At 41.3% G+C, this 14,242-nt stretch overlaps 1 protein-coding gene across 2 annotated transcripts in view; it reads right to left on the reverse strand.

Annotated features, from left to right (window-relative positions):
• Positions 1 to 1,427: 1,427 nt before the first annotated feature.
• The window catches only part of CFAP20DC (CFAP20 domain containing), a 252,338-nt gene continuing 239,523 nt past the window's right edge, over positions 1,428 to 14,242 (reverse strand). For both annotated transcript variants that reach the window (XM_069473756.1, XM_069473755.1), the window contains 2 exons: positions 12,807 to 12,901; positions 1,428 to 1,540 (listed from right to left, as the gene is read on the reverse strand). In XM_069473756.1, coding sequence (XP_069329857.1) covers positions 1,428 to 1,540; positions 12,807 to 12,901 — 208 coding nt within the window. The remainder of the gene's footprint in view (positions 1,541 to 12,806; positions 12,902 to 14,242) is intronic.

Raw genomic sequence — 14,242 nt, forward strand, 5'->3', positions numbered from 1 at the left:
TGTAATGACAAGTCTTAACGAATATAAACTTCTAATTGACTCCTTTATTTATAGGGATGGTTCTGAAACTATTTAAAGGGAACAAGGCCTTCTAAGCCCTACTCCAAATCAAGATCCTCCAACTCTTTTATCATTCTGCATGCTTTGCAAAGCCTCATTTATTCATTTTGTAAGTACAAAGATTTTGGAGAAAAATCCATAATGAAGGAATACTTTATGAACAACAGGATTAAAAGCTTATCAAACACAAACATGGCTCTAAATAATGTATGATCCTTTGAATAGGAGTCCAAATCTACTCCTGAAAAAAAGAGCTCTTATTTCCTCTATCAAGCAACATTAAATGAAATTACAGTACTACCATTAAATCCAACTGTACACCAATAATTTTTCATTTTCATTGGTACTCTTCTTTATTAAAAAATCTTTATTAAATAACAGAATATGCCAACTAATATAATAAGTACTTCCTCGAGCTCAATATTAATATAGTTGGCACACAATTCAAGGCTGTCTATCTGAATGCAGAAGGCACAGGACTTTTCCCTTGTGATACAGCAAGCAGAGTTACACTGACATAACCTTAAAAACCAAGGCAAGCCTCCAAGATTTCTCCAGGCCCAAGTCACAGAAGTGGTAAGGTGTAGGGGATGTTCAGATGGGTGACTTCTTGTTAAATCTATGGTACAAGATGTGGACCATATTATTAGAATTCAGAGATAATTGGTAAAAGATTAAAAAAAAGAGAAAAGTATAGCGTTAAGCAGCTTAAGTGATTAACAATGTTGTGATCTTTGGCAAACTCTGGTTGAACTATAATGAAATGGAAATAGTGGGGCCATTGCCAATAAAATGTGATCATAAAATCTGAACAGTTCACAATGTCTCCTTTTCTCAGAGTCTAAGGAAAGGGAAATATCATTTAGGAATATTCTGGTAAAGAAAATGGGGTGAATAAAAAGAAGCACTTTAAAAGGTATTCTGACCATCATACTTTATTTTTGATACAAATATGTCATAAAATAAGAGGTACTCAGACATCTTTTAAACAAGAATATGTTTTCTGTATATCAAGCCATCATTTACAGATTAACACTGCAAAAAATTTGAATTAATAACTCTTAATTCATTTACATAAAATTATATGAAATAAACAAAATTATATGTAGGATGGGAACAAACAAATACGAACCAATTCAAAGTCCTAAAATCTTGTCTCTGTATTAATTCCTTCAGTTTCAAAATCACGCACATCTACAAAAAATGTAGATATTCTTAGCATTGAATATTACTCACTAAATGAATTCATTTCTCTCAGTTACTGTTGATTCTGTGGGCCTGCCCATCGCACAGGCTTGTGGTGAGTCTGCACTGCTATCCTGCTCCGACTGTGGGTAGCCATTCTCTGTCCTGGAAGGAGGGATTGATTATACCAACTCGTAGTATTTCCCAGTCTGGGGGTCAAAGTAACAGTTCAGACATGGGTCATACAACAGAGTCAGCACTTCCTCGTCCTCTTCCACACTCGGGTCTTCTTCACCTGTGGGGAAGGGGAACCACAGACATGTTAGCGGCTGGCCAGCCCGGGAATTGCAAAACTCTAACACCAGACGGGCAACGAAGCAGGAAGTGCCATCTCTCCTGGGGGATTTTCTTTATTTGGGTAGAATATTTAGGCTGGAACAGAGCAGCACTGTGGAAGTGAGGAGCCTCTACACAGGCAGTGCAAGATAGAGAAGAAACAGTGATCAGAAGGGCCAGCTTCATGATAAAGGAAAGAAAACCGAGTGCGCAGAATTGGCGGGGAGGGGAAAGAGGAAAGGGAGAGGGCCAAAAGCTCAAGAGTTATGCCCACTAGGGTTAGGAAGCTTGGGCAGGATTCAAAACTTAATGATCATAGTTCTAAACTTCTTCATGGGCCAGAGCTGTACAAAATGCAAAACAACACAAATTAAATGATAAAATAGAGAACTCGATCCCCATTCTTGCATCCTAAAAAGGCTACCAAACAAATCTGAATTAAAACAATAGGACTTTAAGGTACAAAAAGCAGAGAACACATATAGAAAACAAAATGTCGGGTAGTCTGTAGTTTTATTAGTGGTAGGAAGGTCTGCCGAGTTTGCTGGGGATACGAACACGGCTTGATGCTTTTTTCTTGTGACATCCATTTACATGGCTTAGATGGAGAGAACTAGTCTTTATTAAGGCTTGGTTGGTTTCCAATAAATGGCATGAAATGAAAAAAATCTGTTTTACAAAGATGATTCCCAGTACCTTTTCTGTGCCCAGTGTTGTGCTAAGTACTTCAGTATTTGCAAGTTCTGAGTACTTCTGAAAGTCCATGTAATGAGTTCAGAGCCGGAAAGGTCAAGACCTCCCCAGCCAGAGAAGATCAGAGCAGGCTTGTGGAGAAAGGGGTGATTGAGCCAACACCCCTCTCTGTCTTCATTAGAACAGGCTATTAAGGACCAAAGAAAACTGAGCCTCTGGCTGTGAGCTCACTAGCATAAGCTTCAGAAGGGCTTGCATGGTGGGCACAGAACAGGGCTCACTCATCATAGAGGCTCAATAAAAACAGAGTGTCTCTTGAAGGTGTGAATAAAAGCCCATGGTCTGAAGTGCCACTGCCCAGAGTAAGGGAAGTGGTGTTGGAGGTGGCATTCCATCTTACCCAGCCCAACTCAGACCAAGCTGGCGCACGGACACCGTCAGGACATTGACAAGCTGGAGTTAAGTCCAAGGATGCCCAGATGGTGAAGTGGGGCTTTCATACAGTACCACAGCCATTCCTCTGCCCATTCTTCTTCTAACCATCCAAAATACGTTTAACATGATCCTTCCACAAGCCGGGCACTGAGCTAGCTGTGGGGGACATAATGATTTTAAGAAAGAAACAGGCCCTGTTCCCACGGAGTGTGCAGAGAAGGGGGCAAAATGTGAAATCAGCAGACGTTTGTGAGCTGAGCACAGTGCCAGCAATCCTTAAAAGGTGGAGTTTAACCGAGGAATGACTATGTCTGCCTTGTCTGCTAACACCTCAACCGGCAGAGCCCTCGAAGGTTTAGAAAGCACTTTCTTACGCAGTAGCTCAGCCGACCCGCATTGACCCTGCAAAACAGGCAGGAATTATCAGGTCCATTTTCCTGATGAGGAAACCAGGGTCTGCAAAGTTAAATAGCTCATCTGAGGTCACTTGGTGAGTTAGAGGCAGAGTTGGGGAAAAACTCTGTTTTCAGACTGCCAATCAGTTCGGTGTTCTTCCTACCATACTGTGCTTGATGTTTCTACTAAGAGGGTGGTGTAACACATTCAACTGGGAGCTATTACATTAAATGAATTTAAACATAGGAAAGATTAATAATAAACTTAAAGGTGTCTGACATTTAAAAAAAATCAGGTTTGGAACCAAGAAATTTGACTTCTCATAGTTAAAAAACTATTGGCAAAGATGAGAGAGTCCATGTGTGAGGGCAGAAGCAAACAGCTCAGCAGGCCCAAAGGAACTGGGCTGGTTAACTCCAGAAAAGAGAAAGCTTGATGGAGGTGACAGCAGTCCCTCTGGCTTCAAGTATATGACGGGTGGCATATGAGGGAGAAGTGAAGATCTGAGGGTTCCCGGAGGAAGCAATAGGACCAACAGGTGGATGCTAAGGGGGGCGAGGGGCATTTTTTGGCTTAGCACAAGAGAGAATTTTCTAAGCATTACAGCTGAGCAGCAAATGAAACATGTACTCTAGGGAGCGTAAAGCAGAGACTGGGCAACCTTTTGTGCAGAATTTTGTAGATGAACCCTGCATAGGACAGGGCACCAGATCCAATGATCCCTACGGCGCTTTTGATGAGCTTCTGTGACTCTTGGCTGCAGTGGTTTATATCCCTGAAGTATGACAGGACTTTGCTAACGACCACATTAATAGTGGTAGCTGACCTGAGCACTCTGCACAGTTCTAATTAAGAACAGGAAGTCAGAGAAGGAAGGCTGCCCTTCCTGTATTTCCGTCTGTTGCCGTATGAAGGGTCCCCGAGGCCCTGCCCCCATCCTTCTTCTTCTAAGTAGGAGAGGCTGGACATGCTCTTCAAATGGTCATTCCATATTGAAGATGACCCCTTTAGGTCACTTCTGCACATCAAAGGAGAGTGTGCACGTCCTTTACTTTCAGATATTCAATCCATCGTCCCTTTAATATTTGGGCTACTTCAGAGAATGGAACAAAATCAGTTTATCAGTAAATATCTACTGTGTGCCTGCTATGTGACTGAGCTGGGCACAGTCCAGCTGTGAATGTGACACACACATGGAAGGTGTATGTGAAAGCTACTAAAGATTAATGAGAAGTTAAACTGGGAGTTGCTACTGCACAGTCACTAGGAGCACTCACGGGCTCTAGAGTCCAGCACTCCTGGGGATGAACGGGAGCCCTGCTGTTTACTGCCTGGGTGACTGTAGGCTGGCGGAAGGTTATTTCACCTCACTGGACCTTGGTTTCCTGGTTTATAAAATGGGAATAACATGGCCAGCCATGGTGGCTCATGCCTGTAATCCCAGCATTTTGGGTGGCCAAAGTGGGGAGATTGCTTGAGGCCAGGAGTTCAAGATCAGCCTGGGCAATATAGCAAGACCCTGTCTCTACCAAAAAAAAAAAAAGTGGGGGGATAAAAATGCCTATTTCATAGTGTTTTGTGGGAGATTAAGCTGGACACTGTAATATGCATAACATAGTATAATAATATTGTTTGATAAATGATAGTTGCTATTACTATTAAGGATAAGCATAATAAAATAAATCATGAACTATAGGCTATAACTTTTTGCGTAACTCAGAACATAAGTACTGATATAAAGTATGAAGAAAAGGCTTTATAGAGGCCGGAAATATGACATTCAGACAATGGAGTCAGATGGACCTGGTTCCAAATCCCATTTCTACCACATTACAGCTGTGGGACACTGGGAAAATTCACTGCTCTGGGCTTCAGTTTTCTCTTACGTAAAGTAAGGATAACAATTGTAACTGTCATTGTTCCTATGAAGAAAATATGATAATACTCAGCACATACACAGTGAATACTCAGTAAATGTTGTCATTATGATCATCATCATGGAAACATAGGATATCTGAGTTAGACATAATAAGGGTATGTTCATTTATACCTTATTCCCTACCCCCAAATTGCATCTGTTTGATTTTTTTTTTACCAAAAGAAAAAAAAATAGTGGATTTGAATGAAATAAAAAGCCTTCAACTAGTTTTATATAGGACATTACAATGAATTCATCTTTAAATCAAAACAGTTCTTATACCAAAAATCATCTATGTTTCAAAAAGTAAAACTAATTTTTCCATCAGTATAAGGTCAACAATCACATATTGCTGAGGTAAATGATTATGCGTTAAGCTCTCGCAGGGATCTGCCATTTGATTTCTTCATCAACACATTGGGGGAAACTGATTACTGGCACATAAGAGTTATATGCTATATAATTGTTTAGTGCATTCTGCGCCTGTACCTTCCCCAAAGGGAAGCTTTAATCTGGTGCTATTAAATTAGAAAACGTAATATATTTTACAACCAGTCAGGAATCTTTCCAGATGAAAATAGCTATTGTAATGGGCTGTGGGACTTTATCTCCTAACTGCAAAGGGATCGAGGTAGATCCAATTCATTAGTAGAGGTCTTGCTACATAATGCATACAAACTGCAGCAATAAATGCTACATAAAAGCATTCGTTCCAATACATATCACTATAGAACTGGAACCTCACGCATTATAACCATGTGGACTAAGATAGGTTTTGAGAGTTTTTAGCACCCAAGCTTTAAATGGATGAATTTTAAAACTACGAACAATGACATTCATACAAAAATTGGGTGAGATTATGTATAATTTTATGTTGAAATAAGTGCTTTAAAACTTACATAAAAGGTTTTGTTTTCATTGTAACTTAATTTCCAAAGCCTCCAACTTACATCACTTTGCTATTGTAATCCCTATGTAATGAAATTATAACATCATTAAGCAATTACCACTATGATGTCAAGCATTGGGAAATGTTTTGAAAGGTAATTATCGTGCATGGATATGGGGTAATTTTCAATTATATTCTTGGATAGAACAGAGTTTGTTTTTCTTCAAAATGCTAAATTGCTTGATTCAAAGATTGGCTACAAGGAACCCTAGAAGGACAAATTAACAAATAAAACTATTTTCTGCTACCAGACTAAGAGCATCTGCACAGGGGTCCAAATTACATTTTTACTCTTCTTCACATAATAAAGTCATTTCTAGTGAAATAAAATTACCTTTCAGATAATAATCTATTTACAAACTTTTCGCCTCATCCACTTTGAAACTGGTTGTCAGCAATAACAGAAGAGAAACCAATGGAGCCAGACCAAACACAGCAATACTGGCTGCTCTCGGTTAGATCAGCTCGGGTAAATAATCCCTCCAGTTCACCTTATGAAAGTCAATTGATATAAATGTTTAATTATATATATTTATTGCATTTTTACCGTACGTAATAGAAAACCTATATGTGCAAGCTAAGTCTTCAAGCTTGAAAATAAATGATGTGGCACTAGTTTATCAGATTTAAAATCTCTGAATCAAGACACTGCACTCGATCTTCGATTTTCTGACGCTCTCATGTAGAATTTTTTTTAAAAAAGTTAATGTATTTTCTCTTCTATAGATCTTGAGAACTGATTGACTGTATTTTTATGTGCATACTAATACACTATTGTTTAAACAATGCAACAGTGAGGGATCACCATTGGAGCAGTCAGCCTTGAGATCAATGAAGATGACATTTTAGATAAGATTCTGCTGAGTATTAGGTACTTGCAAACTCTTCTATCAACACATCTAATAGTAGGGCAAAATGAACTTGCACTAAAATCTGAGAAAGTCCACTGTGAACTACCAAATTTTGGTCCTCAGCAAACATATGCCCTCAAATGGGAGAAAGATAAAGGACAAACAATGCAATAAAAATGAGGAAAAGATATTTTCTTCCAATTAGAGAGCTATACTGTTTTTGGCAGGCAAATAACTTGCTGTGACTGTAGTTTAGGTGTCATTTGGGAAATAGGTATATAACCACTTTTGTGAAAACTGATGGCTATATTTTACTTGGAAAATGCCATTTTAAGGGACATATTGAAGGATTTGGATGATTGACTAATTAGGAATTATTGCATTGTCATTCTTTCTAGGCAATCTCTACTTATAAACATGCAGTGATTCAAACGTGCACTTGAAAATGTGTGGCTTACAACTATGAATGTACTTTGTTACATATGAAGGAAGGTCCCTCGCTAAGCTATTGAGCTCTGAAGCCTACAGAGCCCATAGTCTCTTAGGAGCCTGATTTCAGGCAACGTGTCAACCTTGAGCTACAAGAAAATGTATCCCAATTACAGCAAGGGAAGCTGGGACCACATTCTGGGCCAGGACTCCTTCTGGGATGCATCTGGGGGATAAGTAGGTGGGAGTGGTTCTGGAATAGGGGAGAGGGCCTCAGACACCAGCAGTGTTCACATTTCTATCACAGAGTTTCCTTCTAGCATCCCCAAAAAGAAGGCATCTGTTGATACCAGTGAGAGACTGATTTGACTCCCTCTCTAACCACTTCTCTGTAGAGAAGACACTCCCTGGACCCTGATAGCTGTGGAAAGTATCTCCCTACCCAACAGGAGAAGGAGCAGAGGCTCTGCTTTCAAGAGTATCATAAATACTACGAATCATTTTATAAGCTGAGGGTTGGGGGGGGGGCCCTATGGGTCTAAAGAGAGTACTAAAGGGAGTACTATTTTATCCAGAAAGCTTCAAGAAAAGAGAACTTCCTAAATTAAAAAAATTGCAGTGGACGTTTCAGTCGTCCAGTTCTTATTAACCTAAACAGGGTTAGTCAGAATTTACCGCAGCGTTGGAGTTAAGGAAGTGGACTCTGGTTGGACAGGCCTGGGTCAGCGTCCCGATCCACATTCAGTGGGTCTGTGACCCAGGCAAGCTCCTTCACCTCAACTGAGAAGTGGGCACATAACAAAACCCCACGCTGAGCAGTGCTGGGAGGAGTCCGCGTGCGGTAATGCACAGAAAAACTCCACACAGTGCCGGCCACACAGGAGTGCTTTATTAATGCTAGCTGCTATTATTATTTTTATATACCAATATTGATTTTTTGGAGGAAGGTCTCCTTTGGATCTTAAATAAATCTTCAAGGTACAAGGAAGGTCCAGAGAGTAGATCAAATCATTCCCATGTTCCCATGGCCAGAAGATTCACTCATTCATTCATCACATGTTCACGGAGCGTTTACTATGTCCTAGATGCCACGTTAGGCACTGGGGTACCACAGCTGTTCAGTGAAGCGTAACGGTAAAGAGTGAGAGTATTAGGTAAATGTCAAATAATTATGTGGCAGGAGAGTGAAGGATTCCTCCCCTGCTGGCGAAGCACAGGCAGCCAGAAACCCCTCTCTCCGGTCCGCTGTGAGGAGCCCTGAGATCTCTGTAAATTCTTTACTAGTAATTTGGATATTACAGCTATAAAGTAAGCATTTGCTACCTATTTATATGTAAGAGGAGATTAATCAATGCTCATAAAAGAATACCCTATGTGGCTTTGTCACAAAACACGTATAACAATGTCATTTTTGTGACTCCTGGCTACTCCAAAAACCCTTCTGAATGCCTTTCTTACTCAAAATCTAGGTAAACTGCAAGAGAGGTCTACAGGCCTGACGAGAGTGGTCATTATTATTCCATTTTGGAGCTGGTAAGCGTGAATAATTAAAGGGTCATATCTGTAAAGGAACAAATGTCAAAAACAAATTGACAACTATTCTTTGAGCCAAGTATGGTTCATTTTCAAAAGGTCAGTTTGGTAGTTTTCTCGAGTAAGTTCTGAAATCTTAACTTCCCATTTTCACATTTCACACGAGCTCCAGGAAAACACATTTTAGGAAGTGTTAAGGGCACCTATGCCCACGGTAGTTGGTATTCAGCAAGTATATTCCAGCCCCGGAGGAGCTGTGAAGAGCTGACAGGCTCCCCATCCCGCTGGGTGGAGAGGTCCAAGCGCAGCGCTGTTCCTGCTGGCTGGCCGGCTCTGCGCAGACTGGGCTGCTCACTTGAAGGTGGCATTTGCCGAGCAGAAACTGTGGCTGGGACACAAACTCCTACTGAACACAGTAGGGACAGGAACCTCTGACTCAAGGGGCCAGATAAAACTCATGCACTTCCTTTTGTATGCCCGAGGCGAGTTTGCTAGAATTGTGCATTGGTCAGGCCATCCTTCCCTGCTGTTAAAATGCAGTTACGCCCCCAGCTGCACAAATGCATCCTGGCCTCTCTGCCTCTGATAGAGACGTGGTGGTTCAGCGCTGCTCTGAGTCCCAGTGCACCACCTGGAAGATGGTGTAACAGTAGCATCCACGCCTCAGTAGGCCATTGTGAGAATTCAAGTCCTCGTACAGGCTCAGAACACAGGAAGATGAAATAAAAGATATTATTATTTTTATCCTAAAAGTCTGAAGAGGGGAGATCACCTTTCCCTCACGAACCATGTTCACCTCCCAGTGAAACTGTTCTGCAGAAAGGGCACTGAGGTAAGGAAGCCTGGGTCCTGGCCCTAGCTGGGCTCTGACTGGGCATTTGCCCTTGAGCAAGTCATTTGCCTCTTTAGCCAGATTGAGAGGGTTGGGTGATGACATCAGTGTTTTTAACTGGTTTATCAGAGCCCCAGGGGAAAATTCTGAGATCCTAACTTGCCCATTGGCCAGAGCTGTTCTGCTTTCATCTCTTCTAAACATTGAGATTCCATTTGAAAGAAAAGTTGTCACTGCTTATAAATAAAGTTTAAGAGCCACTGCATAAGGTGGTTTATAACTCTTCAATTGCTAAAATGTATGGGTCTAAGTTCAATACTCTCATGGCTGAATTTTAGAAATATACCAAATATACCAAAAAATTGGAATGGGTGGGGACCAAAAGTCAGATTTCAATGAATTGCTCTACTTTCCCCCTCAGGGTTGTAATAAGAAATGACCAGTTAAGAAATATTTCCCACCCTCCTTCCATCCCTGTCAGCCTTCTTGTCTTCTTTCTAATGAGAATTTAGAGAATCTAATATATGCTAGAACTTGCACAGGGCTCCAGGGATCCAGGAGGGAGCAAACTGACAAAGTCTCTGCTCTTAAAAACTCATGGCCTGCTTAGGAAGAGGGAGAGTAAACAAGTAAGCAAATAAAGATTTACAAACTGTGAAAGGTATGAAGAAAATGTTAGAGGGTGGAGTGAAGAGCACACAGTGGTAGGAGGCTTGCCTACTTAGGTAAGGCTGCCTGGGAGGGCCTTCAAGGAGACAGGCTACCTGCAAACACCCAGGCCCCACATTCTACCACCCCATGACAGTGTCCTTCTTTCAGCTCATTCACTCCCTTGGCCTTGCCCTAGGTGTGGTCAACTGTGGCTACCAGTTATTTCTAACAAGCATGGGTGGGAGGAGGAGGCAGGTCCAGGGCTGAAACCAGAGGTTTCCTTTATTTCTCAATTAAACTGCCCAAACTGGTACTTTTTTGGAGCAATTAGCCACTTGGCCCTTGAGATGTTTTGTTTTTCCTATATATCAGAAACTCTCAAAGGAAAAACAATTTTTCATTTCCTGGTTTTACATATTAACTTTTTGAATAGGTAATCTATTCACCTGGTTCAAAAACCCACAAAGCATAAACATGTAGTGGTTGGGCTCTGAGGCTGGCTGCTCTTGGGTTCAAATCCTAGTAGTTGTCACACACTTAGTAGTTGTGTGACCTTGGGCAAGTTATTTAAGAACGTTGTGCCTCAGTGTCCTCAGCTGTAACACACACACACACACACACACACACACACATATACAACACACAGACATAGTCCTCCTGTTGTTGTGAGGGCTGAACATAGTGTCTTAGCACAGCGTCCGGCACACAGTAAGTGCTGAATGAATGGAGCTGTGCGACAGGAACCCAGGAGGAGTCCCAGGCTGCCCACAGCCATGCCTCCCTCTCCCTTCTAATGATAGAAGCTGGAAACTTGAGTGCACTGTTTTTCTTTGACAAATACCTTATGAGAACAGATGGAAACACAATATAAGTATATTGGTAAGTGTTGACAGTGCTGTGCTGTCTAAAACTATGCCATGAACACACAAAGATTAACCAAATAGGAAACACTAGTTTTTGATGGAATTAACTACAAACCACCCAGGTGTATCAGAAAAGGGGAAGGTGAGCAAATAGGAAATACTAGTTTTTGATGGCATTAATCAACTACAAGCCACCCAAGTATATGAGAAAAGGGACAGGGAGGGACAGCTGATAAAAATCTAGGGTGACAGGCAGAAGGAGTGCCTGATCTGGTGAACACTGGCCAGTCCATTTTACAAACCTCTGACTTTCATTTCTTAATTTGCCCTCAATGGAAGTTCTGTTTACCTTCAACATAACTGAGCTCCTGCTGTCAGACCGGGCTTGGCAATGGTGACTCTAAGACATCCTTTCAGCCACTCGTCACTAACATATATCTTGGGTGCCTTTGCTCAAGGACCACGCGCTCGGTTCCTGTGGCTTATTTAGGACACTTAACATAACATATTATTTGTTCCCTCACAGCAAGGTCTCCTCCTGACAGCCAAGATGCTATTTTTCTGTCATAAGTAATTATAAATGTACACCTCTAAAAAGATTCCTAATTTGAGGGGCATAATCTATTTCAGATAGTAAATCACAGAGACATCTCTATCCCTGGGGCGGCCAAAATGTACAACTCAGATGTATGAGCTCTCTCTGAATTTTCCATACCTGAAGACAAATGGGACGCTCCACTTTTTTCCCTGGGCAGTTAGGAAAAAAAACAAAAAACCCCAAAAAACCTGGCACTTTTGTTGGAGCAATTTATATTGGTTTCGCTTCCACTTTTTTTAAGCTTCAGATATAGCATTTCCATCTTCAAAATTCAACCCAGAAAACTGTCTCAGAGTCTCACTCTGCGGTTATTTGTCACTCCAATTATGCACTTGAGATTACTCCCCGCCCTTGTCATCTCAACCCCTGTTTCCACCGGAGATTCTTTTATGTTCCTCCTGTGTGCAAGTTCCCTGCTCACCACCAGCCACTAACAGTTCATCTTCATGGCTGTGCCAACAAAGGGAACCCCAGGCAAATTTTCATCCCTGTATCCTTCCAATTTTTCTATTACTAGTACCTTTCATAGCTATGTGACAGCCTTCTTGTTAATGAAAAGGTCGTATCTCTGTATTAATGAAAATGGGTGATGTCGGAATACTGGGTCTGCTTTATAATAATGCCAACAGCTGGTATTTGGCAGGTATTATAATACGTGCTTCATATACAGTACCTCATTGAACCTTCACAAGAAATGATCAGGTGGGCACTATCTGTTACTTGTATTATTTTACAGAGGCAGTAACCAAAATTCATAAAGGTCACACAGTGGGAACTGGTAGAGCCGGAATTCAGATGAAGGCCAACTTGACACCGAAGCCATGCTCTTATGCCTTAAACTATACTTTGTCCTGGTATTAACCTTTAGAAGAACGAGGACAATTTCTCTCTCATATTCTTTTTAGTTGTAAAGAACTCATCATCCTAAAAAATGAGGCACAGGTTACTTCATTTTGGGTGTGTGAGGCTAAATGATCAGCACTTAATGAACACAGTGGCATCTCAAAGTGACTGATTCTCTCTATTTATAGTAAATTATTTTTATTGTTTTATGCATAGCATTTTTCATATTCCCACCTTGAGCACTCGAACTTCCAGGGGAATCTGGATGCCGCTCAGCTGGCTGTTGACTGGGAGGAACAATGGGTGGGCTCAGCATGTTTAACCAGTCCCTGAAAAGAAAAGAAAGTGAATGAACAACATGTCTGTAATTCCATAGATAGATTTTACATTTCCCCTGGACTTTCAGTTCCCTGGGGCTTCCACAAAGAAACATTTTTCCTCTTTCATATTTCAGAAAGACAAGATGTCCAGATATTCATACTCAGTTTTGTAAATTGGTTAATATGGAGTCAATCACTTAACTAACCAGCTGTTTGATAAATACATCAACTAAATGTTGACTATTCCTCTCAAAAGTTTACTATTGTTCCTATTAAATTTAGCACAGTTCTTCTCACATAAAAAATTATTTCACTAGCTCAGAAGAAATGCAGCAGAGACAAAGCCCCTTACGATCTTCAGGTAAGGAAGCCTGACAAAATCACATGCCACATGCCATGGATGACAACACTCCTAGAAGTTAGGTTAGCAGCTGCCATGGAACCACTGCGATGGTGGGAGTCCGTGTGTATTAACTCAGGGCTTCCAAGCAGCAGAAGGCAAGCGGAGCAGGAGTGAGGGCAGCCGGGTCCTTGAGTGGGAAATTCACTGATGCAGTTCTCCCGCTGAGCGGGGCAAATCCGCTCCAGAAAGCACCTCCTATCTTCCCTGCCCCCCTGCCTCAAACTTCCAGCCTCATTCCTCAATCTCTTTACTTTCCTTCCTCCTCCACTCTTTCCCAGTCTCCTGCTCCCTCTCGTAGGTACCTGGGTGAGTACAACTCAAGCCAGTGATATCCAGAAGGCATGAGTCATTGTGTGTTCTGCTTCAAGCCTATCTCATCTCTAAACTTGCTACAGAGCTTCTTGAGTGGAAAGGAGGAACAGAGGAATGTAAAAGATTTTCCAGTGTGAATTCTGCTTCTTGTACTGATATTAGTACCTTGAATCATTTACCTTATTCTTCCCAGCTATGTCCTCATGGCTGAATAATTTCTTTCTAAATTTCTGTATTTCCTAGTCTCTTTACCTACAATGGGAGACAGACGGTCCTAACCAACGGCTATGAGCACTGGCTCTACAGGCCAATACCGGCTCCGTGTTTCCCACAGTAAGAACTTGGCCAAGTCACTTGATGTCACTAAGCCTCATCTGTAAAAAGGAGATAATAATAGTGCTTCAGGGTTGGGTGTTAGGATTATATGGAAAAAAAGGGGGGGGGGAAACATTTGGCATGGATCTGGGTACAGTGTTAGCACTTAATAAATTTCAGCTATGACCACCATCCTGTTCATTATCAATGAAGATCATGGTGTGGCCTTATCTACAGTGATAAACCAAGGTAGGAATTGATTTTGTTCGAATTAAACCAGTAAAGGATGGTAGAATGATTATCAGTCTATATAGTAGAGG

This window comes from Eulemur rufifrons, chromosome 7, assembly GCF_041146395.1.
Source record: "Eulemur rufifrons isolate Redbay chromosome 7, OSU_ERuf_1, whole genome shotgun sequence".
Lineage (NCBI taxonomy): Eukaryota > Metazoa > Chordata > Mammalia > Primates > Lemuridae > Eulemur > Eulemur rufifrons.